At 43.7% G+C, this 27,958-nt stretch overlaps 2 protein-coding genes across 2 annotated transcripts in view; both read left to right on the top strand.

The window, feature by feature from the left end:
* The first annotated feature begins 7,628 nt into the window (after positions 1 to 7,628).
* LOC125522284 (leucine carboxyl methyltransferase 1 homolog) lies at positions 7,629 to 12,666 on the top strand. The gene is made up of 13 exons (XM_048687356.1): positions 7,629 to 7,856; positions 8,366 to 8,454; positions 8,548 to 8,684; positions 8,965 to 9,012; positions 9,186 to 9,267; positions 10,028 to 10,130; positions 10,498 to 10,618; positions 10,703 to 10,750; positions 11,613 to 11,696; positions 11,768 to 11,832; positions 11,984 to 12,035; positions 12,154 to 12,192; positions 12,357 to 12,666. The coding sequence occupies exons 1-13, from the start codon at positions 7,756 to 7,758 to the stop codon at positions 12,387 to 12,389; spliced, it is 1,002 nt and encodes a 333-aa protein (XP_048543313.1). The 5' UTR covers positions 7,629 to 7,755; the 3' UTR covers positions 12,390 to 12,666.
* A 13,369-nt stretch (positions 12,667 to 26,035) lies between these two features.
* LOC125518301 (putative disease resistance protein RGA3) overlaps positions 26,036 to 27,958 on the top strand; it is a 19,806-nt gene continuing 17,883 nt past the window's right edge. The window contains exon 1 of the mRNA XM_048683187.1: positions 26,036 to 27,956. Coding sequence (XP_048539144.1) covers positions 26,036 to 27,956 — 1,921 coding nt within the window. The remainder of the gene's footprint in view (positions 27,957 to 27,958) is intronic.

Below are 27,958 nucleotides of genomic sequence, written 5' to 3'. Positions count from 1 at the left end.
TCCACCGTCGACCTCCTCCAGCCTCCACGGGCTCCTGTTCATCCAGCCTCCACGGGCTCCTGTTCATCCAGCCCCCACCGCGCGCTACTCCACCGGCTACTGTTCAACCACCCCTCCACCCTCTACTGTTCATCCAGCCATCCACACCACGGGGTCCTGTTCAACCACCCCTCCACGGGCACCCCTCCACCGCCTATTGTTCATCCAACCCTCCACACCACGGGGTCCTGTTCATCCACCCCTCCACCATCTACTATTCATCCAGCCTTCCACCACACCACGGTGTCCTGTTCATCCAGAGGCAACGCCACCGCTCACTGTTCATCCAACCCCCCTCCCCCCCGCAACGCTCACTGTTCATCCCATCGATCGACTTCAGTTAGCAGCAGTAGCGAAGGAATCGCTCGATCGGGTTCAGTTAACAGCCATCGATCGATCGCTCGGGTTTAGTAATGCGTAGCCTGCAGTGCAATCGCTCGGGTTCAGTTAGAGCCCAACGCCTCGCTAGGGTTCAGTTAGAGCCAACGCCTCGCACACACGCGCGTACGTGTACGAGAGAAACGCGCATCGCTCGGCCCCGACCTCCCACCGTAACCGGGAACTCCCCGAAATTTTCCTCCCCCTCGCTTCAACCACGGTTTTTTCCGTCATGGACGGCCCAAAGAATGTCATGCAGCTGCGTCTCCGGCCCGCCCAGGACGAAAAGCCCATTTTCTGTCATGATTTTTTTGTCATAGAAGTAGGAGCCCACCACATCTATGATGATACCAGGTTTTGTCACAATTATCGTCATAGAAGTGTCATATGTATGATAGAAAAAAATTCGTTCGGCCCAAAATGTCACGGATGTGTCTTTTTTGTAGTGGAGGTGACGATGCGCGTGGGAAATGGTTCCAAAGTTGATGTGATCTCGGTCGGCATGCTACCTCTACATCTACCTTCGGGATTAGTATTAGACCTAAATAATTGTTATTTAGTGCCAGCGTTGAGCATGAACATTATATCTGGATCTTGTTTGATGCGAGACGGTTATTCATTTAAATCAGAGAATAATGGTTGTTCTATTTATATGAGTAATATCTTTTATGGTCATGCACCCTTGAAGAGTGGTCTATTTTTGATGAATCTCGATAGTAGTGATACACATATTCATAATGTTGAAGCCAAAAGATGCAGAGTTGATAATGATAGTGCAACTTATTTGTGGCACTGCCGTTTAGGTCATATTGGTGTAAAGCGCATGAAGAAACTCCATGCTGATGGACTTTTAGAACCACTTGATTAGGAATCACTTGGTACTTGCGAACCGTGCCTGATTATGAATCACTTGATTATGAACCACTTGATTATGAACCACTTGATTATGAATCACTTGGTACTTGCGAACCGTGCCTGATGGGCAAGATGACTAAAACGCTGTTCTCCGGTACTATGGAGAGAGCAACAGATTTGTTGAAAATCATACATACAGATGTATGCGGTCCGATGAATGTTGAGGCTCGTGGCGGATATTGTTATTTCCTCACCTTCACAGATGATTTAAGCAGATATGGGTATATCTACTTAATGAAGCGCAAGTCTGAAACATTTGAAAAGTTCAAAGAATTTCAGAGTGAAGTTGAAAATCATCGTAACAAGAAAATAAAGTTTCTACGATCTGATCGTGGAGGAGAATATTTGAGTTACGAGTTTGGTCTACATTTGAAACAATGCGGAATAGTTTCGCAACTCACGCCACCCGGAACACCACAGCGTAATGGTGTGTCCGAACGTCGTAATCGTACTTTACTTGATATGGTGCGATCTATGATGTCTCTAACAGATTTACCGCTATCGTTTTGGGGTTATGCTTTAGAGACAGCCGCATTCACGTTAAATAGGGCACCGTCGAAATCCGTTGAGACGACACCTTATGAACTATTGTTTGGTAAGAAACCAAAGTTGTCGTTTCTGAAAGTTTGGGGCTGTGATGCTTATGTGAAAAAGCTTCAACCTGATAAGCTCGAACCCAAATCGGAGAAATGTGTCTTCATAGGATACCCAAAGGAGACTGTTGGGTACACCTTCTATCACAGATCCGAAGGCAAGACATTTTTTGCTAAGAATGGATCCTTTCTAGAGAAGGAGTTTCTCTCGAAAGAAGTGAGTGGGAGGAAAGTGGAACTTGATGAGGTAACTGTACCTGCTCCCTGATTGGAAAGTAGTTCATCACAGAAACCGGTTTGTGTGACACATACACCAATTAGTGAGGAAACTAATGATGATGATCATGAAACTTCATATCAAGTTACTACTGAACCTCGTGGATCAACCAGAGTAAGATCCGCACCAGAGTGGTACGGCAATCCTATTCTGGAAGTCATGCTACTAGATCATGATGAACCTACGAACTATGAAGAAGCGATGGTGAGCCCAGATTCCATAAAATGGCTTGAAGCCATGAAATCTGAGATGGGATCCATGTATGAGAACAAAGTGTGGACTTTGGTTGAATTTCCCGATGATCGGCAAGCAATTGAGAATAAATGGATCTTCAAGAAGAAGACTGACACTAACGGTAATGTTACTGTCTACAAAGCTCGACTTGTTGCGAAAGGTTTTCGACAAGTTCAAGGGATTGACTACGATGAGACCTTCTCACCGTAGCGATGCTTAAGTCTGTCTGAATCATGTTATGATTATGAAATTTGGCAAATGGATGTCAAAACTGCATTCCTAAATGGATTTCTGGAAGAAGAGTTGTATATGATGCAACCGGAAGGTTTTGTCGATCCAAAGGGAGCTAACAAAGTGTGCAAGCTCCAGCGATCCATTTATGGACTGGTGCAAGCTTCTCGGAGTTGGAATGAACGCTTTGATAGTGTGATCAAAGCATTTGGTTTTGTACAGACTTTTGGAGAAGCTTGTATTTACAAGAAAGTGAGTGGGAGCTCTGTAGCATTTCTATGTGGATGACATATTGCTGATTGGAAATGATATAGAATTTCTTGATAGCATAAAGGGATACTTGAATAAGAGTTTTTCAATGAAAGACCTCGGTGAAGCTGCTTACATATTGGGCATTAAGATCTATAGAGATAGATCAAGACGCTTAATTGGACTTTCACAAAGCACATACCTTGACAAAGTTTTAAAGAAGTTCAAAATGGATCAAGCAAAGAAAGGGTTCTTGCCTGTGTTACAAGGTGTGAAGTTGAGTAAGACTCAATGCCTGACCACTGCAGAAGATAGAGAGAAGATGAAAGATGTTCCCTATGCTTCAGCCATAGGCTCTATCATGTATGCAATGCTGTGTACCAGACCTGATGTGTGCCTTGCTATAAGTCTAGCAGGGAGGTACCAAAGTAATCCAGGAGTGGATCATTGGACAACGGTCAAGAACATCCTGAAGTACCTGAAAAGGACTAAGGATATGTTTCTCGTATATGGAGGTGACAAAGAGCTCATCGTAAATGGTTACGTTGATGCAAGCTTTGACACTGATCCGGACACTGATCCGGACGATTCTAAATCGTAAATGTGAATAGTAGCAGTTTTGGGTGAATAGTACTTTGACACTATTCACATCCGATTTTGTCTTTTTGTTTCTATTAATGTAAGTTGAATTAGGAGCTGAAACTTTTTGATGTTGTACATCAAACATTGATGTGTGTCTACAAAATTTTTGAGAATGTTTGGACACGTTTTTTTTTTCAAAAAAATCGACTCATAGAACCTAATGTGAGATCTCACACGAGTCTTCCCCTTCCAAAATTTACCAGCTCCTCTACCCGAGCATGAACGGGGTCGTGGCCCCCCTTCCAAAATTGCGAACAAAAATTACTTCGAATTGGCCACCTCCTCTATGTATACTCCTATCCCCAAAGAAACGGAGTGTTTGGGTGGACGGGGGAGGAGATCTCAAACTTTTAGGGTTTGAGAATGGTGGAGCAAAGCTTCGGAAAAATTCAGGAGCAAGGTGGAAGAAGGGGGAGGAGCGGGTTTATACCCCCCTAGTGAAAAATGACCATTTCCCGCATGCAACTCCGAGCACCCGGACCAAAGGGGTTGTGGCACCCGAACCACAGAGGAGGTTGTCACCTGACCACCCAGACCGACCAAAGGGAGGAGCCCCTACTTCGGGCACACAGGGATCAAGGACCCAGGGCACCCGGATCACATAGAGGTGGTGTGGTTCCTCTCCATTCTCAACTTGGAAAAACTCTTCCTATTTGGTGGCTATTTGGGAGATAAAATGTATATGATTAAAATGTGTTTCCCAACTCCCTCATCATAGCAACCTCTCTTTATAGCACGCCTTTTTCTATGAATTAAATTAAACCAAAAAACCTTTTGAGCCAACAGAAGAATGTCGTCTTTTCTCCTTTTTAGATGTGTCACCGATGTTCGTAGAGACACACGAGATTCCAATGTCCTGAGTGAAGGAAATATGCCCTAGAGGCAATAATCAAGTTATTATTTATTTCCTTATATCATGATAAATGTTTATTATTCATGCTAGAATTGTATTAACCAGAAACATAATACATGTGTGAATACATAGACAAACAGAGTGTCACTAGTATGCCTCTACTTGACTAGCTCGTTGATCAAAGATGGTTATGTTTCCTAACCATCGACATGAGTTGTCATTTTATTAACGGGATCACATCATTAGGAGAATGATGTGATTGACATGACCCATTCCGTTAGCTTAGCACCCGATCGTTTAGTATGTTGTTATTGCTTTCTTCATGACTTATACATGTTCCTATGACTATGAGATTATGCAACTCCCGTTTACCGGAGGAACACTTTGTGTGCTACCAAACGTCACAACGTAACTGGGTGATTATGAAGGTGCTCTACAGGTGTCTCCGAAGGTACATGTTGGGTTGGCGTATTTCGAGATTAGGATTTGTCACTCCGATTGTCGGAGAGGTATCTCTGGGCCCTCTCGGTAATGCACATCACTCAAGCCTTGCAAGCAATGTAACTAATGAGTTAGTTACGGGATGATGTATTACGGAATGAGTAAAGAGACTTGCCGGTAACGAGATTGAACTAGGTATTGAGATACCGACGATCGAATCTCAGGCAAGTAACATACTGATGACAAAGGGAACAACGTATGTTGTTATGCGGTCTGACCGATAAAGATCTTCGTAGAATATGTAGGAGACAATATGAGCATCCAGGTTCCGCTATTGGTTATTGACCGGAAACGTGTCTCGGTCATGTCTACATAGTTCTCGAACCGTTACGATGACAGTTTCATTATGAGTTTATATGTTTTGATGTACCGAAGGTTGTTCGGAGTCCCGGATGTGATCACGAACATGACGAGGAGTCTCGAAATGGTCGAGACATGAAGATTGATATATTGGAAGTCTATGTTTGGACATTGGAAGTGTTTCGGGTGAAATCGGGATTTTACCGGAGTACCGGGAGGTTACCGGAACCCCCCATAACCTAATGGGCCTTAATGGGCCTAGTGGAGGAAGAGGAGAGGAGGCCAAGGGGCAGCCGCGCGCCCCTCCCCCCAAGTCCGAATTGGACAAGGAGGGGGGCGGCGCCCCCCCCTTTCCTTTCCCCTCTCTCTCTCTTTCCCCCCAAGTCCTAGTCCAACATGGAAAAGGGGGAGTCCTACTCCCGGTAGGAGTAGGACTCCTCCTGGCGCGCCCCTAGCCTGGCCGCACCTCCTCCCCCTTGCTCCTTTATATACGGGGGCAGGGGGGCACCTTAGACACACAAGTTGATCAAGTTGATCGTCTCTTAGCCGTGTGCGGTGCCCCCCTCCACCATAGTCCACCTCGATAATACTATAGCGGTGCTTAGGCGAAGCCCTGCGTCGGTAGAACATCATCATCGTCACCACGCCGTCGTGCTGACGGAACTCTCCCGCGACACTCTGCTGGATCGGAGTTCGAGGGACGTCATCGGGCTGAACGTGTGCAAAACTCGGAGGTGCCGTACGTTCGGTACTTGGATCGGTCAGATCGTGAAGACGTACGACTACATCAACCACGTTGTCATAACGCTTCCGCTTTCGGTCTACGAGGGTACGTAGACAACACTCTCCCCTCTTGTTGCTATGCATCACCATAATCTTGCGTGTGCGTAGGATTTTTTTTGAAATTATTATGTTCCCAAACACTGAGATACACTTGACAACCAACATTAGATCTCGCTAATCCTATTGTTGTCAACACCAAAATAGTAGTTGAGTGTCAATGCACTTTCAATCTCCCCCCTTAGGTGAATTGGTGGCAATAAGGTTAGCATATGACAATAAAAAGATATGAGAGAAAATATTGCCATGTAAGCCATCCTGTGATCATGGGGAAAAACCCAGCGGACCGGGGAGCTCCATGCTATCGCGAGGCCAATAATGGGGCTCGTCTTCATGTATCTCTGTCCAAGGGAGGAGCCCTCAAACAACTTTGACCTCGTTGTTTGCCTCCAGGAAGCGCCTCCGAGGATCGCCCGGTGGAAAGGCTGTGCAGCTCGGGAAGGAGCCCGCCAGACCTAGGCGACGATGAAGGCCGACTATCCTGGACTCGACCTCGTCCTCGTCGCTTCAGCCAGCCTGAAAGGACTAGGTGATAGCGAGATCTTGTCGGATATCTTCTTTGATGCCATTATGGAGCTCACCTGGCTATCAGAGCAAGACTGCACCCTAACAAACTAGAGGCGTTGAAGGGTGAAGAAGATTTCTGGTCCAAAGACTACTGTGGTGGTCCAAAATCACTAATTGAGGAGTACTCCTTTCAAAGATCACTTCCACCTTCCCGTCTGTGACAAGTGGCGCGTTGCATGTGCGTCACTTGTCGCAATCTGGGAGTTTTCTCATTTTCCGTAGATCCCTTTATTCAAAACGATTTATCTCTTAAACCGTGCGTCCAAATATCAAACCGTTTTCACCGTTAGATTCCTCGCATTGAGATATTCAAAACTAGATCCCATATTGATATGTTTTGACGAACTTTTTTTTAACGAAAAAACCATACCGGGAGCATTTTTTTCCTCTCCGAGAGGCACGCGGAAGCAAAACCGTGCCTCCCATGAAAAAAAAAGAAAAATCGCCTTTTTGTTTCCGAGCTCGGAAGCAAAACCGTGCCTCTCACGAAAGGGGAAAAAAGAGAAAACACGGTTTTTTGTTTCCGAGAGGCACGGCTTGCAAAAGCGAAACCATGCCTCTCGCGAAAAAGAAAAAAACAAATCGTGTTTTTTTGCGTAATATTTTTTTATCCAAAAGCTAAGGATGATTGGTGAGAAACCGAAAAGCCGAAAAAACCCGAAAAAAACATCTAAAAAGTCAAAAACGCGTGCGGAAAAAAACAAAATTTGTAGGAAGCCTCCAGAGCGCGACACGTGACGGCAGTTGAGAAAGCGCCGCCCATCCCCAAGTGACCCTTGGGGGAGGCTGGGAACGGGCGCTCTCTAGTTAGTTTTTTTTTAGAATCGCTGTTAGTTTTTTTTGAGTGGCCGCTGTTTAGTTAGTTGCTGCCGTGGTTGTCTGGTCCAGAGGCCTGTGTGGTTGTTTGGGCTGCACACGGGCAAAACCTTCGGCCCAACTCCACATCCGTCAGGAGGCTAGGTCGGGGGCCCATCTCCACCAGTCTCCGTGTTTCCTCTTCCTCCGGCCCCTGTCGCCTCTCGTGCAAGCACCGCACCGCACCGGCTCTCCCCTCCCTCCCACCCATCCCGTCGCCCCGTCGCCGACGCGTCCTGCCGCCGGCGCCCGACCGATTCGCCGATCCACGCACAGCCCGAATGGAGCCGGCGGAGGCGGAGGCGGGAGGCGGCATCGCCGCCGCGAGGAGCAGCCCGGCCGCCGTGCAGGCCACCAACGACGACGCCGCGGCGAGCAAGCTGTAACGCCCCCGCCTTGTCCCCTCCCCTTCCTTCCTTCCCCACCCCGCCGCGTCGCTCCGCCTCATTTTCCACTGCTTTCCAGCACGCGTGTGCGTTCTCCGTTACTGTAGTAGCGGCTGTGATTTGCGGGAACGAGCCCGGCTAGCTCGTCGGATGCTCAGCTCCTGTGCTTGCGCGCTTTCCGTCGCAGCAGATCGAGGCCACGGGAACGTTTCAGCCAGGGTTTGCTTCGTGCGCCATGCTGTTTCCTAGTTCCATACGAAATCTGCTCTTAGCTTATCTGTTCTCACACTCCCCTTTCTGCAAGGGATTATACAGTGAGACAGAAATGTCATTATATATGAGTAAAACTCTGTTTGTGCTATGGATCGTTATTGATCGAGTCAATTGATGGCCTGAATTGCGGATAGCAGATAGTAGACACCTCGTAGTTAAGTGCTTGAGGTGCAGAGCAGACTTGGGGCTGACTTATATGTTACCCATGTGACATGATCATCTTCCTTTGCAGGTCCTGTGTTACCAAAGGGTACATGAAGGATGATTACATGCACCATTTTGTTAGGCGGACAACAAAAAGGGCTCCAATAATCAATCGTGGTATCGTAGTGCCTCCATATATTTCTAATACGGTTCTCTGAATTTAAATCATGTTAAGGTTCTAATTTCTTATCTTCAAATGACTTTGCAAAGGCTACTATGCCCGCTGGTCTGTTCTTAGGAAACTTATGCTCCAGTTCCTCAATGCTGGGAGTGGCAGTGATGATCACAAGAGGAAACAGATATTATCTCTTGGCGCTGGCTTTGACACGACATTTTTCCAGTTGCAGGTTAGTCTCCTAACTCCATGTTTCATGTACTTCACGAGTTGCTGCTTACTACCCATTTACTGGCCCATTTAATATGCATCACAAAACATTTAAGCTAAACCTAAATCCGCTGTGCCCTTCATTGTCATTAACTAGCTGACTGCGTTCCAGTATTCATGTGGATGAACTATTTTCTGTTTTGGTTGGAGGAAGCGATGAAGGTCAAAATACATAAATTGAGATGGTGCTTTTATAGTATTGATTTACCCATTTCTATTTCTGCCTTGTATTTTTATTGTAGGATGAAGGGCTTGCTCCATACCTTTATGTAGAGCTGGATTTTCAGGAGGTATGGATTTTTTTTTTGCTTTATGTATTCAAGTGTATCTTACTACTCCACACAGTATCATTTCTGTGTAATTTTTTTACTATGCTCGTTAATGTATTGTATCTTCCTTCTGAACACCAGCTTCTTATCTTTGTACAAGCAAGTAATTTCTGACAACTTCTGATGTTTTGCAGGTAACCAGCAAAAAGGCTGCCATCATCAACCACTATAATGACATGAAGGAAAAATTAGGACCTGATGCTTCTATTTCAATAGGTAGTTCTCTCATTACTCTAATTTTTTTCTACTGCCTGCCTAGCCCTATGTGCATCTAAGAGCATTCAATTTGCCACAATTTCTGCGTCATGTGTTTGGTTCCTGTCATGGTTGTGGCTGGCTACTCATATGGTTCATATGTCACCGACACAATCATTACCAACCTTTTCCATACATGTGGCTTCAATTTTGTTTGTCACGTTCTACACACTGCTTGGGCTTAGCTGTGGCGCATTAATCTTGAACCAAACGTGTTCTAGACTTGTCCACTAATGCCACTACAATTCCTTTTTATGCATATCTTGTGCTCATGTTATCTTGGTTGATGTATATTTTGCAGAAACATAATGTTGTTAACAACAAGCAAGACTGATTTTTGTTTTGTTTTGTAGTCAATACCAAATTTGACAGCTTTGATTTTTTTTGGTTTATTTATACAGAGCTTATTTACCCAGGTTTCTTTCAAATTAGCCAGTCCCGTTGGTTATAACATGATGTGTGTTGGCTTATAGCAGGTTAGATTTATGGTAGGAAGCATAGCCTGTTGGTTATTGCAGTAGAAAGTTTCTGCTATACTTCCATCTTCCATTCTGTCTGCAAGAAAAATTCCCTTTGTTAGAACTTAAACGGAAAATGTATCAGTCTTAGTTCTAACAATTGTAAGTTGAACTGTTGAAGTGATCATTCCTTGTCACTGAATTTGCTATTTCTCCGTTCTCCATGTGCCTGCACAAAAATTGACAGTGGCCAAATATTTCAGAAAAAGGCGAAGTGACGAGTACAAATTACAAGCTATTTTCTGCTGATATTCGTGATATACCGAAGCTAGATGCAGTTATTCGCATGGCTGAAATGGACCCAAGGTATGTTATATGCATCCTGTGTTCTCCTTCATTTTTTATTCTCTTTATGCTGCACAAAGTGGCCACATTCTCTGCTACCTTAATCAAATGTTCCACCCTGCATGATGCTCACATGTTATAACTAAATTTTATGTCATGTTTATATTAACGTACAGTCGTAATGTCACATCAACTGAAAATAGGGGTTTCTATTGTCGTTTATTGAACATATCTTGGTTCACTTTTGGATTATTTTGGATGAGAATCTATTTTATCTGCTAATGATAATTTGATTGGCTTGAAGTTATGCTGCAGAGTTATTTCCATTGTTGACTTGAATCACAAGCCAGTTTTTCAAGCTTTTGATAAATCTTTCTGTTGTCATCAGCTTGCCGACCTTTATAATTGCAGAGTGTGTTCTAATTTACTTAGATCCAGCTTCAACTGATGCTATTGTTAGTTGGGCATCCGAGAAGTTCTCCAGTGCAATTTTTTTCTTATATGAGCAGGTTGAACAATTCTCTTGTTGATGTACTCTTTTGCACCCTTATATTTGATAGCTTTTGGCACTGCTGACTCCTATGTGGATGCAGATCCATCCAGATGATGCATTTGGGGAGCAAATGATTAGGAATCTTGAGGTACCTTTTTACCTGTGTCACACGCTTTCACTGTGGTGCATGGACCATTTGTCTTGAGGAATGGTTGAAAATTTTGGTATACCGTCTTATGTAGGAAATATATACTTGAATACCATTTCTATTTCTATGATAAAGTTCAGCTAATTTGATGACACCAAAGAAATTGCTTGACTTCAGTTATGTGCTTCCAGTGATCAAGAGACCTCCTTTTTATTAATAAGAGGAACATATATCTTATAATAAGAAATACTCCCTCCGTCCCAAAAGTAAGTGTTGCTGATTTAGTACAAAGTTGTACTGACTTTGTTCTAAATCTGTTGCACTTATTTTGAGACGGAGGAAGTATCATATCAGTTAATTGATATCTTGACACTCAATGGGGTCTGCAACTGAGTGTGGAAGTTGTCAGGTAGATTATTTAGGGATCTCACTTGAACAAATGTAAGTTGTGGCCTTTGCTGTGATTCATTCACCACAACCTATGTAATGGCTATTAAATCGTTTTAAAACTATGGAAAGATTGGTCGGTAGCTGTATGGCAATTAAAGGAGAGAGCATATGGTGTTATTGTATCCATAACTGAAGAGTGAGAAGGCAAACTAAAATTGCAACATGATGGGAACTGTTCGGTCTAAAGTCAATTGCCATGTTGAGTGTGTGATCTGAATCTATTTGTTTTAGTATCTCAATTGACCGAGTACATCTTACTTGTATGAATGAAAATAGATGGTGCTCTTGCTGTTGGGTAGCACCTGTTCTTTTCTCTGCTGTACAGATATATATATTAATCACTGAGGTATCTGCCACTTCATCTGTAGCACTGATTCATAACTTAACACTTCCTGTTGTGCTACTAATGCAGAGTAGAGGATGCCCCCTCCTTGGCATAAATGCTACACCAACCTTAAGTCACAAGGAAAACCTTTTTCTCGATCATGGATGGAAGGTATACATTTGACTAACACTGAAACTAGAATATAGCAATTCTTTTCTGGATCTTACGATTGTTTTTTTCAGAGAGCTGTTGCCTGGGATATGCTGAAAATATACAATGATTTCATTGATGGTGGAGAAAGGCGTAGGTAATGTTTCCAATAGCCTCTGAAAAATAAATTTTATCTGTCCATAGTGTTTCAAATATGATACTGACAAAAGGGGTTAAGTTCCGGTTTATGTGACTTTGCACTTGCTGGTTTTGTTGCCGCCATAACTCACGGAGCTGTATGGTTGCAGGATTGAGCGGCTAGAGCTGTTTGATGAGTTTGAAGAGTGGCATATGATGCAGGTAATCACGTGCAAACAACTGCCTAACAGTTGAGGGATATGATCGCATTTCCCATACAAATATCGCTCTAATTTATGCGCTCTTCTGATCTTCCATGCACTATATTTTCTGTTTTCAGGAACACTATTGTGTTGCATATGGGATAAACGACCCCGAGGTTAGCTTTTGATTCTTTCAGCACCCAACCGTTCTATCTAAAAGGGAGAGATGCGCACAGGCATATCTGATGATTTTGGGATATATACGTTTTATTGGATCTTGCTCCTGCGAGGCTCAAAGTGCAATCCGCAAGGACTGACAGGTTCTCTCTTCCACTTTCAGGGGATATTTGACGATTTCGGGTTCAAGGAGTAGCATCCGTCTGCTTTAGCAGGCTGGCATCAGAATTGCGCGTACCCAAGACGATTCGAACCAGAGAAACCCCACAGAAACAAGTCTCCTGGTTCAAGTTGTACATTTGCAAAAAAAACAGTGGCTATATGTATGTTGTACTAGACTAGTAGCACATCGCTCTTTGCCTCTGGGGTGTTGTGGTCAGAAGTGTTTGGAGCAAGACCTTGACTTAGTCACGACAGCATGCTGTTTTTGGAATGACGCAAAGTTTTCTGGTTGAATGTACACGTGATTGTTATTTGCTGGTAGTTTCTGCCGTTGGTTACTAAAAAATAAACCAGAAATAGTTGTCCTGCGAAACAATTTTATGAAACCATTCGTTGGCATGAAAAAAGCGACCGCAAATTTTACTCCGCTGATAGGATGGACAAACTGAAGTTTGTGGCTAGCATGAGGCTGCGAGTAAACCTGGGAATAGTTTGTAATCCAGACTAAAACCAGCCCAATTCATACGTGTATAAGTCCAGTAACCAAACCAGATTAGACCAAACAGCAAGGGATGCAGTCCAAACCAATCCAAACTGTACATATTTTCAATTCAAACCCATCCAGACCATTCTCTATATACAGTTTGTACTCCGAAGTTTCAAACCATGGGCGTATCCAGTGTTTAATTACTGCCATAAGAGAGGCGTCGGGCGGCTGGTTAGCTGCTGTTGCATGCCTACTAATTTCCATCGCTGTTGTTCTTAAAATGCGCGACCAACGAAACATGCATGCGTGCAGGTGGATTCTAAAGCTAGCCACGCACTCACAAACGGATTCACCATAGTACCTACAAAAAATGGATTCACCATGCTCACAAATGCATGACCGAAGCCTTAAACCCCCTTAAATGCCCGGGTGGACGGCCCGGTCCAAAAAATCTGAGGACGTGACAGACTCGAGTGACATAGATCTGTAGGCGGAGCAGCAGGCAATCGTCGATTCATTTCTGTCGGAGGCGGAGGGGGAGGCCAACCGCCGTATCCAGACGGAACAGGAAGCGGACATCGACGAGATGCTTGCCTTTATGAATGAGGAGGAGGAGCTGGAGCCCATCTACCAGGCGCCCGGCACAGAGGTCGTGGACATCTCCTACAACGAAGCATAAACTAGTGTGGTTTGCGCAGTACGTAGGATTTCGTTTGTATACTTTGTATGGATCTAGGGTATAAAATATGAGGTACTCTTTTTTGCGGATTGAAATATGAGATACTCGGATGCATTAAATAAATTATATGGTTGTGACCGGTCAGTCGGTCACTGCCCGCGGACGCGCAGGTCTGCGCGCGTTTGAGGGGCGTCATTTAGTGTCCGCCGCTGTAGATGCTCAGTCAAACATCCCAAACCCGCCTCATACGACCGGGCGGGCCACCCGGTTACAAATTTTTAACCCAGACGGGTGCCTCAAACGGGCCTTAAACGCCCGGGCTGACCGGCACCCCTCATATCCAGCCCAATTATGGAGGGGATATGGGGCGCTCGGGCGCGTCCACCACGTAGGACTGACGATGGGGGTCCCACGCGGACTCGCCCGAAAACCTGGCGGTCCGACGGACGCCTTCTCCGTCGCTGCAGTGTGAACGGCGCGTGGCGCCACTCCAGCTTGCCGCGCGAAGCCAAATCCGGCTATTTAAGCCAAGCTGCCTTCGGACTCGCCGGAGCCGGAAGAGGAGGAGGGAGAGCTGCCATCAGAGCCGATGAAGGTGGCGAATCCGGAGGAGGGCGAGGCGGAGCAACCTGCTCCGGGGCTCAACAAGGCAGAGGCGGAGACGGAGTTCATCGTCGCCCAAGCCGTGGAAATGGTGGAGCAACAGGCCATCCTGGAGTCCATCCAGGATGAGGCCTATGTGGAGGCTGACCGGCAGTTCCTTCGGTGGGAGCAGGTGGCGTCCGACGCATTCTTTGCCAAACTCGATGTGGAGATAGAGGAGGAGAATGCCGGAGCGGGAGCCAGGCAAGGAGATTGTCGACATCTCCGCGAGGAGTGACTAGATAATCTATGTAGTACGTACTTCCTGCGTTCCGAAATATAATGTTTAGAGATTTTAATAGAAACTATATATGGATGTATATGTAGACATATTTTTAAAGTGTACATTCACTTATTTTGCTTCATATGTAGTCCGTAATGAAATCTCTAAAATGACTTATATTTAGGAACGAAGGGAGTAGGTTGTAGCGTTTTCATGCTTTTGTGGATTAAGAATCTAGTATGAGATGTCCGGATGTAGTTGTGCTAATTTAAAAAGCGTTTGGTCACTGTCCGTGGATGTTTGAGGGGTCATATTAGTCATATACGAACGTAGATGCTTTAAGCCGGTACGTGGTCTACACACAGCCGTCAGCCCGCCTCCCTGATATTCCTGGTGCACCACCCGAGCCCATGGATGGTAGTTTGGGTTCCGCCACGCCGCCGTATCCGCGGTCTGAGCAGTAATGACGAGAAGACGTTGCCATTACGTGCGAGCCGTGAGGAGGAGAAGCTAGTGGCTGATTTGGTTCTCGGTCCATGGGTTGAAATAGCTTGGGATTGTTTGGTCTGTGACCAGACCGAACCAAACCAAACCAACAGTGGCGGAGCGTGACCAAATCTTAAGAGGGGGCCGATTTCATATAAGAACACATCATATGCATAAAAAACTACTAAGTTGTAGAACATATGCAAGGAAAATTAGAGGACCATATATATATATATATATATATATATATATATATATATATATATATATATATATATTGTACTTGTATACACAAATACAGCAGGTTCACAAGCAGGTTCACACATACCTGAGCATTGTTGATAGGTAAATTTTGGTGCTCCAAAAGAACAGACCACACCAAACAGTAGTGACACCAAATGACCAAAAGACAATAAACAGAATCAACTAGCACTACTGCCAACCAACTAGCACTACTGCCAACTAAAGATACGATCTTCTATTCTTCCTACTTTTGAAATCAGCAATTATATCTTCACAAGGAATTTTTGATGCAATTTCTCGTTCAATTTGTAGCAACAAACTGTCTGCAAGAAAATCATCTTCCATTCGATTACGTAGCCTTGACTTGATAATCTTCAAGCTCGAGAAAGCACGCTCAACACTTGCAGTGGAAACCGGGAGAGTAACAAGCAATCGAAGCAACCTATCAAGCAAATTGTAAATTCTATCTCGTCCTGTCTCAGCAAAGCATCGGCATAAAGAAGTTATGGTGATGGGCTTCTTCAAGTCTCCACTGTTTTTAGCATCTGCAGCAAAATGGTTGAGCTGAATCTCCAACCCATATCTCTCTTGTTGTGTAAAATCAGCCGGATAATATTTCTCCACCATTGAACATATTTCCTTAGCATTGAATGATGTAAATCCATTTCTTGGAATCAATGTAACACTAATGGATAAGAGATCCATCACTTTCTCATTGAACCTAAGATTCAATTCATTTAGTTGGTTGTCAATTGTTGCTCGAAATATCTCCACTCGTAGATACCTTTCTCTAGTAAAGTGACCAGGTTGACGACGAGCACGCCCACCACGCAGAATGTATAGTTCTTCCATGTCTGGAATATCTATATCATGCTCCACACAGAACTCAACAACATTTCCAATGAACAACTCCCATCCTTCATCTGATCTCATCTCTTCTAGAAGTACTTTTGTGGAATGCACTAGACAAACTGCATTTACTATGTCTTGTGCTTTCTTCTGTAAAGCCTTCCCAAGATCTTCGCTAGTTTCCAATATTTCTTTCATCATGCATAGGATAAATACAAACTCAAAAGAGGTCAAGTAAGTGAAAGAAGTATCACCATCAGCCCGGTTTGCTCCAGCTGATGAATCTGCGGCTAGATTTTCTAGAACAACTCTCACTGGATTGAACATATGCATAAGGCTAGAAATCAAACCTAAGTGGGAACCCCATCTAGTCTCTCACTAGTGCAGAACCGGGCAATAGCACCGGTTCGTCAGGAACCGGCACTAAAGTTTCGGCACTAAAGGCCCCCCCCTTTAGTACCAGTTCAGCACGAACCGGTGCTAAAGGGGAACCACGTGGCACGAGCCAGCTCCGGGAGCCGGGAGCCCTTTAGTACCGGTTGATAACACCAACCGGTACTAAATGGTTGTGGGTTTTTGTTTTATTTTGTATTTTTCAATTAAATTTGTGTTATCAAATTAATTTAGGATTGTTTTACGTTATAATGAGTTGTAGTCGTCGTCATCATCATCATCATCGCATATTAATAAATAAATAAACTCTAGCTAGCTAAAAATCATCATAGTCGTCTAATTACCATTATTTAATCATCATAGTCATTACCGCTAGCTATCTAATCATCATCAACGCTGGCTAGCTTAAAGAGGAAACATTCACTTTGTAACAGAAGCAAAGATATCATCAAGTTCAACATAATCATCACCAACATCGAAGTTCAGGACACGGACATGAGACAAGTACTAATTAAGAGCTAGCATGATGAACTAGTAGCTACTGATCCTGCCGCTCCCTCTCAGGTAGAATAGTATAGAACATGTATAGCTCTCCTGATTCATCATATTGGAGCATGCAGATGAATCTGTCTCCTAATCTTGGGTTGCGCTTCTCCTTACTGCCCCCTAGTACTTCTCTGCGATCGTTAACAATTTTGCTCCAATCTTTCACTATTAAGCATTCTTTGCTTTCAGAAATCCTGAATGCACTCATGTGCAATGTAGGAAATCTTGGTCGTAAGCTAACCATTGACATGCGACCTTTTGTCTCGATCCACTGAGGCACAACTGTCATCGGAAGTCCCTGTTGAAGAACATCGTATAGTAATTAATATACTAAGCAATGAAAGTTTAGCTTCAAAAATAATGTATGCAAAAGATGCACTAATTAAGGACAAATATTTAAAATCTTACCATCTTTCGATTATAGATGTGACCATAGTTCAATACGATCACCATTGGTCGCACGTTTTGAGTACTAACATTTCTAAGTTTAGGAAAAAAAATTGTCTTGACAGTATTAAGATCCTCAAGCCATGAAACATAATGACTTATCTCCTCGCAGTTTAGTTGAGCCCCGGGGCAGTAGTAGGTCCTGTCTACCAAGCGCCGGACATGTTTGCTTGAACCGAAATAAGCTGACAATACAAATTAGTTGTCAACTATTTTTGAATAAACTGTATCAAAGACATAAACATATACATGCATGGTTGAGAAAAACTCACCAAATGGTGGAACTGGAGGCGTTTGCACATCGACCCAGATGTCTATATTACCTTCAATATCATCTTCCGGACGAATATCAAAGGTGATAACCATATCAGGCTCAAATGCATAAGCCTTGCATAGTGCTTGCCAAGTTTTGCATTCAAAATGGGTGTATGTGTCTCCATTATATAATTTGACGTTGAAAGTATACCCATGCTCCGTCTTCAAGTAAACTCTCTTTACCTCCATATTATCTATAGCACTAAAACTTATCTTATCCAAGACAAAAATTCTTGCATGGCAGGGGATGCGCTAGTAGAATAGTGAAAATTTAAAATTATAAGTTGAAGCAAATGAAGCATAAGTTTTGCATTCAAATAATAATTGACAAAGTGACTTACTGTATCAACTTTGAATGTCTCATCCAGCTTGATGCTGAAGCGCCTACCATCAACAAGGAAATTTTGGTCGCACAGGCCGCGCTGGTCTTCACAGTGTTCGCACATAATGAAATCTTTTTCGTCATCAGATGACATTTCCTATGTTCATATAGGTGAAACATTAAACACCTATATCTAGCTAAATATATATTCATCTAACATTTGACATTAATATATCTAACTATATTCATCTTTAACAATTGACATTACTTTTCTATCTAATTCATCTAACATTCGACATTAATCTAATATTTATATAAACTCAAATTATATATAAAAAATTAAATAAACAGAAAAACACATTAACAAATAATATTTTACTTAGATCATCAAATCTCAGATACCTAAATTTTCTTACTAAAAATAAACTAGTTATATTAATTATTGAACTAGTTCAAATCTCATATACCTAAATAAACTAGTTCGACAAATTTCTTACTAAAAATAAACTAGTTATATTAATTATTCAACTAGTTCAAATCTCATATACCTAAATAAACTAGTTCGATAATTTTCTTACTAAAAATAAACTAGTTATATTAATTATTCAACTAGTTCAAATATCTAGTTCGACAATTTTCTATCTATAGCTAATTCATCTAACATTCGATCATCTAATTAACTTTTCTAAAAAATAGAAAATAAGTAAAAAAAATGTGTGTGTGTGTATGTGTGTGTACGTATATATGTGTGTACGTATGTGTGTGTGTGCATGTATGTGTACGTATATATGTGTGTGTATATGTGTGTGTGCCCCCGTATGCCGCCGCACCGTACGTACGAGCGGGGGTGCCGGCGTACGGGGCGGGGGCAGCATACGTACGGGTGGGGGCGTACGGGGCGGCGGCGTACGTGTGCGACGACGACGGTCGACGGCTGCAGGGAGAGCGCGAGAGACGTACCGTGAACGACGACGGACGGCGGCGCGCGGCGTTCGGGGCGGCGGCGCGAGACGGCGACGACGAGGGCGGCGGCGGGGACGACGACGATGACGACGGACGACGGGCGACGGGCGGCGACGACGGGATCGAGCGGCGCGCGGCAATGTCTCGCGAGAGGTTGGAGACGAAGTGGGGAGATGAAACTGAAATTTTCGTAAGTGCTATATATATAGGATGGGCCTTTAGTACCGGTTTGTGGCTCCAACCGGTACTAAAGGCTTATTTTCGCCAGGCCAAGCGGCGGGAAACGAAGGCTTTTAGTACCGGTTGGAGCCACCAACCGGTACTAAAGGGGGGCATTTAGTACCGGTTGGAGCCACCAACCGGTACTAAAGGTCTTGCGCTGCCACCCCAAAGTTTAGTCCCACCTCGCCCGGCGAAGGGCAGCTGCACTGGTTTATAAACCCAGCCGCGGCTACCTCTTCGAACTCCTCTATATAGCAGGCTTCTGGGCCTAATTAATTAGGGCGCGCTGCCCTGTGAGTCTGCTGGCCCTTCTGGGTCTGCATTTGCACACCCTAGGTCTGGCAGACCCACAGGGCAGCGCGCCAACAAATTTTTATATAGTTTTTTCTTTTCTGCATTACTTATTTTCTTTTATTTATTTTTGAGTAGTTTTTGATATAGTTTTTTCTTTTCTGCATTATTTATTTTCTTCTATTTATTTTTGAGTAATTTTTTTTATAGTTTTTTTATTTTCTGCATTATTTATTTTTGTATAGTTCGAAACCCTGATACTCCGAAAGAGTTTGTCCAGTTTGTACATGAAGTGCGTCCAGTTTTTGCCGTGACCCTCTTTACTCTTTCGCGCATGCTATGCGGGTGATATGATGATATCATGCCAAGTTTCAACATTTTCAGGATTCATTTTGTAGTGATTTTCAATTTCACGGTCATTTAGCTCTCTAAACAATTAGGTAAATGACCGAAAAATAAAAAATGATGTCAGAACATGTTGGAAATTGATGACGTCGCTTTAAATGTTGCATACTGAACACAAAAGAAGTCCGGAGTTCAAATAAGTTTAAAAAACATTGAAGTGGCCATGTAACAGATGAGTTCTCGTCCGAAACCCTGATACTCGGAAAGAGTATGTCCAGTTTGTACACGAAGTACGTCCAGTTTTTGCCGTAACCCTCTCTACTCTTTCGCGCATGCTATGCGGGTGATATGATGATACCATGCCAAGTTTCAACATTTTCAGGATTCATTTTGTAGTGATTTTCAATTTCACGGCCATTTAGCTCTCTAAACAATTAGGTAAATGACCGAAAAACAACAAATGATGTCAGAACATGTTGGAAATTGATGACGTCGCTTTAAATGCTGCATACTGAACACAAAAGAAGTCCGGAGTTTAAATAAGTTATTAAAAATAAAAAAGAGGTGCAATGCTGGTTAATTTGCTTCAAGCCATTCGGAATAGTGTAGACTGCACTGCACATAGCTCAGTGCAATCTATGCTATTCCGCAAGGCTTGAAGCTAATCAACATGTAGGTGAGCATTGCAACTCTTCGTCATTGTCTGTACACTCACGGCTTATAAACCGCTCATACTGCCTCTCTCTTGGCGAAGATCATAAGATAGTTTGGTTAAATTGCATTACTTGTAAGTCCAGTTAATATGGATGCTTATGATGCAAGAGCAACAGCAAAAGTGAAAATTTGGCACAAATAGGTAGTTGTGTAACTAAAATAGGTAGGAGGAGAGATAGCTCTTATGTCACAAAAAATAAGTTGTATCAAACCTTTTATGTCGGATCTAGAACAAACCAATCGGTATCGCCATCATACAGCCCAACCGTGGCTCATGATGCATATATATGCATATCAAATGCACGGTTGGACGTATGATGGCGAATCCGAATGATTTGTATTCAGTCGATGAACTGGTAGATGTATGCAGTCGATGAACTGGTAGATGTATGCAGGGAAGGCGAGAGGTGGGCTATATATAGGGTCGTCTGGCTCACAAAGTGATTGTGGTAGTTTCGATCCAACGACTCACATGAGCTAGGAAGAAACACCCTTGATCCAACGACTCGCAAGAGCTAGAAAGAAACACACGATCCATGTGATTCTTCCTGATTGGTGGGATGCATATTAGTACCCACTCTGGGCTTCGGTGAACGTTGTAGTGATACTCGGAAAGAGTTTGTCCAGTTTGTACACGAAGTGCGTCCAGTTTTTGCCGTGACCCTCTCTACTCTTTCGCGCATGCTATGCGGGTGATATGATGATACCATGCCAAGTTTTAACATTTTCAGGATTCATTTTATAGTGATTTTCAATTTCACGGTCATTTAGCTCTCTAAACAATTAGGTAAATGACCGAAAAACAACAAATGATGTCAGAACATGTTGGAAATTGATGACGTCGCTTTAAATGCTGCATACTGAACACAAAAGAAGTCCGAAGTTTAAATAAGTTATTAAAAATAAAAAAGAGGTGCAATGCTGGTTAATTTGCTTCAAGCCATTCGGAATAGTGTAGACTGCACTGCACATAGCTCAGTGCAATCTATGCTATTCCGCAAGGCTTGAAGCTAATCAACATGTAGGTGAGCATTGCAACTCTTCGTTATTGTCTGTGCACTCACGGCTTATAAACCGCTCATACTGCCTTTCTCTTGGCGAGGTGGGACTAAAAACAGTTTGCCATAACATCATTAGTACCGGTTCGTGGTACGAACCGGCACTAAATGGTGATGGTGGGGCCATAGCCTGACCGCAGGCTGACACAACCTCTTTAGTACCGGTTCGTGGCATGAACCGGTACTAAAGGTTCACCACGAACCGGTACTATTGATCGCCGCCATGAACCGGCACTAATGTACACATTAGTGCCGGCTCTAATTCAAACCGGCACTAATGTGCTTCACGTTTGACCCTTTTTCTACTAGTGTCTCCTGGTCGCTTCAATGAGCGTATTTGATTGGCTCCTTTGCCTGTTTCAATCTGATCGATAGCAAGCAAGCGTGCAATCTCAACCACCTGGGCGTCATGCAACTCATCATGTCGCTTTGAAGAGGAGTCAACTGTGTTTATAACAAAGTGAAGTTTCTGAAAAAATTGGGTGATTGGAACCACATCTCTTGCTGCACCAACAAGGGAGAGTTGCAACCGATGAGCATAGCAATGAACATAATATGCATAGGGACAATCTTTAATGAATAGAACTTGCAATCCATTCAACTCTCCCCTCATGTTGCTTGCCCCATCGTACCCCTGGCCTCGAAGATTTTGTACATCAAATCCATGTTTGGATAATACTTTACACAACTCCATCTTTAGTGTCAGTGCTTTTGTGTTGGCTACATGTATGAGATGAAAGAATCTTTCTTGGGAATAACCATCTTTATCAACAAATCTGAAAACTAGTGCCATTTGCTCTCTTTTGGACACATCACATGTTTCATCCACAAGAATAGAGTACTTTGAGTCCCAAATTTCTGCTCGAATATGCTCCCTGACTTTCATAGCATAAATGCTCAAGATCTCATTTTGAATTTCGTGTGATGTGTATTTGCAAACTTGTAGAGCATTGCCAAGAACTACAGCTTGAACATCAGGGCAGAATTCTGCAAGAAGCTTCAACATCTCAAGAAAGTTACCTCTGTTTCTTGACTCCGGCCTCTCATCATGGCCTCTTAAAGCACAAGACTGAAATGTGAGCCACTTTACAACCGCAATCGTAGTTCTCAGCCTTAAACGATCCTTTTCTTTATCCCCCATGGTCTTCACATCAAAGATATTTGCCAAATGGTTTGACTAATCCAATAAAGCATGGCCATCTCTCACTGCATTGTTATGTTGTGAGCAAGGACTTGATCCCATGTGAACTAAAAGTGCACACTTCTGTCCATCATGAACTTTCTTCCAATTATTAAAACCTTGTGTTGTGAAGACATCAAACCCACCTCTTTTCTTCCTATTTTTGCTAAAGAGAAAGCAATACAGACAATATGCACAATGAGAGGTCAATGAATACTCCAGCCATGATGGAAAATCACGAAAATAGCTGTACTGAAAACGTCTTTTGTGTCCTGGTTTTCCAATAGCTTTATATTTCTTTCGTTTAGGTTGATTGGGACCCAGCCTCAAGTAAGCTCTTCGTACCTCATCTCTTTGGTTTGGGGGGTACTGCCAAATTTGTGGACGTAGTGCAGGATCTCGCTCCAACAACTCAATGCCTCGAAAAGTGACATGTTCGTTTGCTCTTTGTTCTACATCCGACACATCATCATCTTGCATCTGATTTTCCTGCACATTATCATCTTCCATTTGGCCTTCTTGTGCATCTTCAGCATGTCTTCCATCCATATATGGCACCAATGCTAGAGCATCTGGAGCTAATCCCTCATCTCCTTTTCTTTTAAAAAAAGACTGCATCTTCTGTTGTTTCACCATTGCTACCTAAACAAATATTTATACAACATCAAATTTTCTATCAAATAATCAATTGGGTAGACATCAAAGTTACCAAAACATCTCAACTCGTCGGAATTAACAGAAGCAGTGAGTAGCAACAGTTGATTTGCATCCAATTAATCAACATGAGCCCTAAATCAGTCACTGTACCTAGCAATAGCAAGAAGCGGATGAGCTAGCGTTGTGAACTAGACGAGCAGAGGAGGAGGAGCCGCTGTGCACCTAGGCGAACTGGGTGTGGGCCGGTGGGCGTGTGGCCGCTGGCCACTGGGCGCGCCGCTCGTGGGTGCGGCCACTTGAGCAGCCGACTGAGAAGGGGAATGCCGCCGACTGCCGTCGTCAGTTGCCGCCGCCGACCGCCGTCGTCGAGGAATTAGGTCGCCGACGCGGCGATGCCGGACGCGGAGGCAGGGAGGCAGCAGGGTGGGGATTGGGGATTTGGGGAACAACTCGTTGACTCACAACCAGGTGTTGGTGTCTCGATCTGTGCTGTCGAGCGGTGCTGCAAATGGGCTGCGGCTTGTGGACAGTGGACATATCTCCTGATGGGCTGGGCCAGATCGCAAGCATACCTAGTAAAAAAATTCACTTTGGAAAGGGGGGGTCGTAGCCCAGTTTCATCTCCACTACGCTCCGCCAGTGCAAACCAATAATAAGAAAAATCCAAATCAAACCAACTTACATTAGGAACTCAGCCCGTTTTATTCAAACCAAAAGAGTCCAATAGGAAAACTGATCCAAAACTGGAGTTTGAGTCCAAACCATTCCCAGGTCTAGCTGCGAGCGTATGGAACTTCATAAGTTGATGATGCTGTGTGGTGTTCTCCTAATTTGTTGCCAGACAAGCTAGGTGCGGTGTGCTGAAGTGTTGTTCTGCTGCTACACAATGTTGAAATGCCCGTTCCCTTAACTGCTTGCTGTAGGATTCGGGTTAGAATGCATTCGAAGCAACAACGGTTAGAAGATGCAGCTAATGCTTAGTTTTCATATGATGCAGGGTCATGTGACTTCTTTTTCTTGGCTTAGCTGCCAGGCTGAGTTATTACTTGAGTTTGCGTATATGCATGTCAGTGTAGCTGATCCATCCACAAGCCCAGCATTTTCTAGTGTCAGTTCACGGGATGCTTTACTGGCAGCGGTTTCTTCACTGTTTTTGTAGCATTGCTCCATGGGATGCTTTGCCGGCAGTGATTAGACATTAAACTAAGCTGTCGTGGCGTTTCGATGCCCAGGCTCATCTGCACCCGGTAAGAAAAAAAATCAAAATAAATACTAAAAAGTTCAAAAAAATTCAATTTTTTTTGTGGTAGATAATTTAATGTGTGAGATCCCTTTCAATTTTTAGATTATTTAGACATCTGAGCAGCTCTCAACAAAAAAGACAAATCTGAATAGTAAACATTTTCAGACCCCAAATTTGTCTTTTTTGCCGAAATCTACTCAGATGTATAAATGATTTGAAATTTGGAGTGAACCTCATGCATCAAATTATCCACCACATAATTTTTTTTGGAATTTTTAGAATTTTTCTACTACTTATTTTGATTTTTTTTGTCAGGGCAGGTGCAGTTAAGCCTGGGCTCAGAAGGATTACCGGTCTGGCATCTTTTAAATTCCTGACTGGATGACTACCTGATTTTGGGGGCATCGACTTCACCTGTCCATCTGGGGTTGCTACCTAGTACTACCACCATCCTGGTTTATTAGTCCCCTTTGTAATTTGTGCTAAATTTTAATAAAAAATTTAACTGACAAAATATTAACGCATGTCAACAAAAAATATATCGTTGGGTTTGTATTTGAACATAGTTTCAATGATATATATTTTGGTGACATGCATGAACATTTTGTTAGTTAGATTTATGATTAAAAATTTGCACAGATTACAATGGAGACTAATAAATCAGGACGGAGGTAGTACATACATACCTACCGCTTCTTTTTTTTCATTAAAACTATTAAACAACCTAAGGTCGGCAAGTACAAACATATCTAGTTGCTCCACAAAATGCATCTACATCCCAGAGTCAATAGAGCATTCATAATTAATTCAGGTGACGGCATTTGCATCTTATTACAAAACTGGTATGAAACTACGTTGTTCGACTAATTGTGCGTCGTAGACTCTAGAGTGGGTGAAAATGCAAAAAAAAAAAAGACTCTAGAGTGGGTACATGTTGATCTCACCTTGGTTTGTCATTGTCATGGTTAGCTAGCTCCTGGTCTAGTTGGCAATTGCCATGAAATGGATGCATGAATGCAAGTACTGCCTATTGGCGCATGGGGGCCAGAAGAGCAGACATTAGGGCGGCAAAATGATCAGATTAGAGGATAAGTGCATGTCACACGCAACAACTACATTGGCTACACCCTAATTTATTTCATCTGTTTTGGGACGGTTTGGCGGAGACTCCAACCCGAACAAAGATACATATCTCCTCTCCTGTAATCATCTTCCCTCCTGCCAAGCAGCATAGCTCCACCCTCTTGCCCTCAGCTGAGCAACACAACCCAACACAATTCTCAGGCAGGCGAGCGACACCCCTCACCTCACCAGCGACGACCGTCTCCACGACGTGCGGCGGTGGGCGGAGACGACGGTCGCCGGCGACGAGAGGATGCTCGCGGCCCTCAGCGCGGCGCAGTGGGTGGTGGGCAAGGCGCTGGCCCCTGTGGCCGACGGCTTGCTGGAGGCTTGGGATGCCAGCAAGCGCTTGGGTCTCAACATCGAGGCCCTGAGGATGGAGCTGCTGCTCGTGCAGGCCACGCTCGAGACCGCCAGCCGCAAGCAGATCGACGGCCGGGCCATGGAGGATCTGCTGGGGAAGCTGGGGCGCTCGGCGCACTCCGCCGAGGACTTGCTGGACGAGCTGGACTACTTCCGCATCCACGATGAGCTCCACGACATGCACGACGCCACAGACCAGCATGCCAAGGGGTGCTTCCATGACCTTGCCCTCAACGCTCGTCACACCGCCAAAGCTGTGCTTGGTCTATCCGCGTGCTCGTCTGCTGCCTGTTGTCCTGGTGAACCTGGGGAAGTGGAAGGTGCCGGACGACAGGTCAGCTGTTGCATTTGGCCATGTGGTAGTAGGCAGAGGTATCACGGTAATTCTTCCTCAACGCCGAGCACCAATCAAGTTGATGAGGACGGCGGGTGCATGCTCAAGCTCGGTAAACTCCTCCCTTGCTCATATTTGCCGCATGTTCGTGATGATCATTCTGGCCAGCCAACTCACTCCGGCGCGCCACGGAGAGCAACACCAATGCCGGGGTTTAATAGGGTTGATGTCTCTGAAAGAATGAAGCGTGTCATAGAGCAACTGCAGCCCGTGCGTACAGAGGTTACCAAGGTTCTGCAGAGTTGTGGCCATATGACTGTCCCAGATATTGCCAAGACTCGTCCCATCACCACCGGTCAGAGTATAGAGCCAAAACTGTATGGGAGGGACCGTATCATGAATAGCATCATACATGATATGACCAAGGGTAAATACCGTAGTAAGGATCTAACCGTGCTTCCGATTGTCGGTCCAGGGGGGATAGGGAAGACAACTCTGATACAACACATATATAGAAACCAACAAGTTAGAAATCACTTTCAAGTCGTTATTTGGGTATGCGTGTCACTCAAATTCAATTTGAATAAGCTTTTGGAAGAGATCGAAACATACGAAGGGGAAAAATATGGCAGAGTTGAAGAGCTGATTGAGCAGAGATTAAGATCTAAAAGGTTTTTGCTTGTACTGGATGATGTATGGGAGTTTAGTGACGAGGATGATTGGAAAAGGTTATTGCTGCCACTCAAAACATCACAAGAAAAGGGTAGCATAATTCTACTCACAACTCGGTTTCCAATAATTGCAAAGATGGTTGAAACAACTGATCATATAGAGTTGGAAGGATTAGAATCCGAACAATTTAGAAAGTTATTCCTTAGATTTATCTTTGGTGACGGGCCCTTTAAAAGTGATCATAATTTTTTGCTTGACACCGGAGATAAGATAATGGAAAAACTGAAAGGCTCCCCTCTTGCTGCAAAAACTGTTGGTACATTACTGAGGAAGTGCCTTAATTTGCGTCATTGGAGAAGAGTTTTAGAAAGTAAAGAATGGGAGAGACGGACCGGTACCAATGACATTATGCCTGCTCTGAAGCTTAGCTATGACTATCTTTCTTTTCATCAACAACAATGTTTCTTCTATTCTGCACTATTTCCAGAAGATCACGAGTATAGTACCACTGAGCTAATCAATTTGTGGATAGGACTAGATATTTTACAACCTAGTACTCAGAATCAAACATTGGAAGATGTAGGTTTAATGAATTTGAATGATCTGGTCACACATGGATTTTTCAAAGAAGAGGAAACTAATGGCCGTGTGCGTTATGTAATGCATGACCTGCTACATGATTTAGCACTAAAGGTTGGGTCTCATGAATGTCTTACAGTACATCATTCTAATGTGGGGTCAGTAGAAATTAAGCCATCCATTCGTCACTTGTCTATAATCATTGATGATGATCATACAATGTCTGGT

The sequence above is a fragment of the Triticum urartu genome, chromosome 7, assembly GCF_003073215.2.
Source record: "Triticum urartu cultivar G1812 chromosome 7, Tu2.1, whole genome shotgun sequence".
NCBI classification, from domain to species: Eukaryota; Viridiplantae; Streptophyta; class Magnoliopsida; order Poales; family Poaceae; genus Triticum; species Triticum urartu.
Note: the sequence above shows the minus strand (reverse complement) of the source record. Positions and strands in the feature narration are given on the sequence as shown.

What these genes read in the sequence shown, in the direction of transcription:
- LOC125522284 (XM_048687356.1), top strand. Translation starts at nt 7,756, where the DNA reads ATGGAGCCGGCGGAGGCGGAGGCGGGAGGCGGCATCGCCGCCGCGAGG. An exon ending in GGCTCCAATAATCAATCGTG is followed by an intron (nt 8,455 to 8,547) that starts GTATCGTAGTGC and finishes GACTTTGCAAAG; the next exon opens with GCTACTATGCCCGCTGGTCT. An exon ending in TGATGCTTCTATTTCAATAG is followed by an intron (nt 9,268 to 10,027) that starts GTAGTTCTCTCA and finishes CAAATATTTCAG; the next exon opens with AAAAAGGCGAAGTGACGAGT.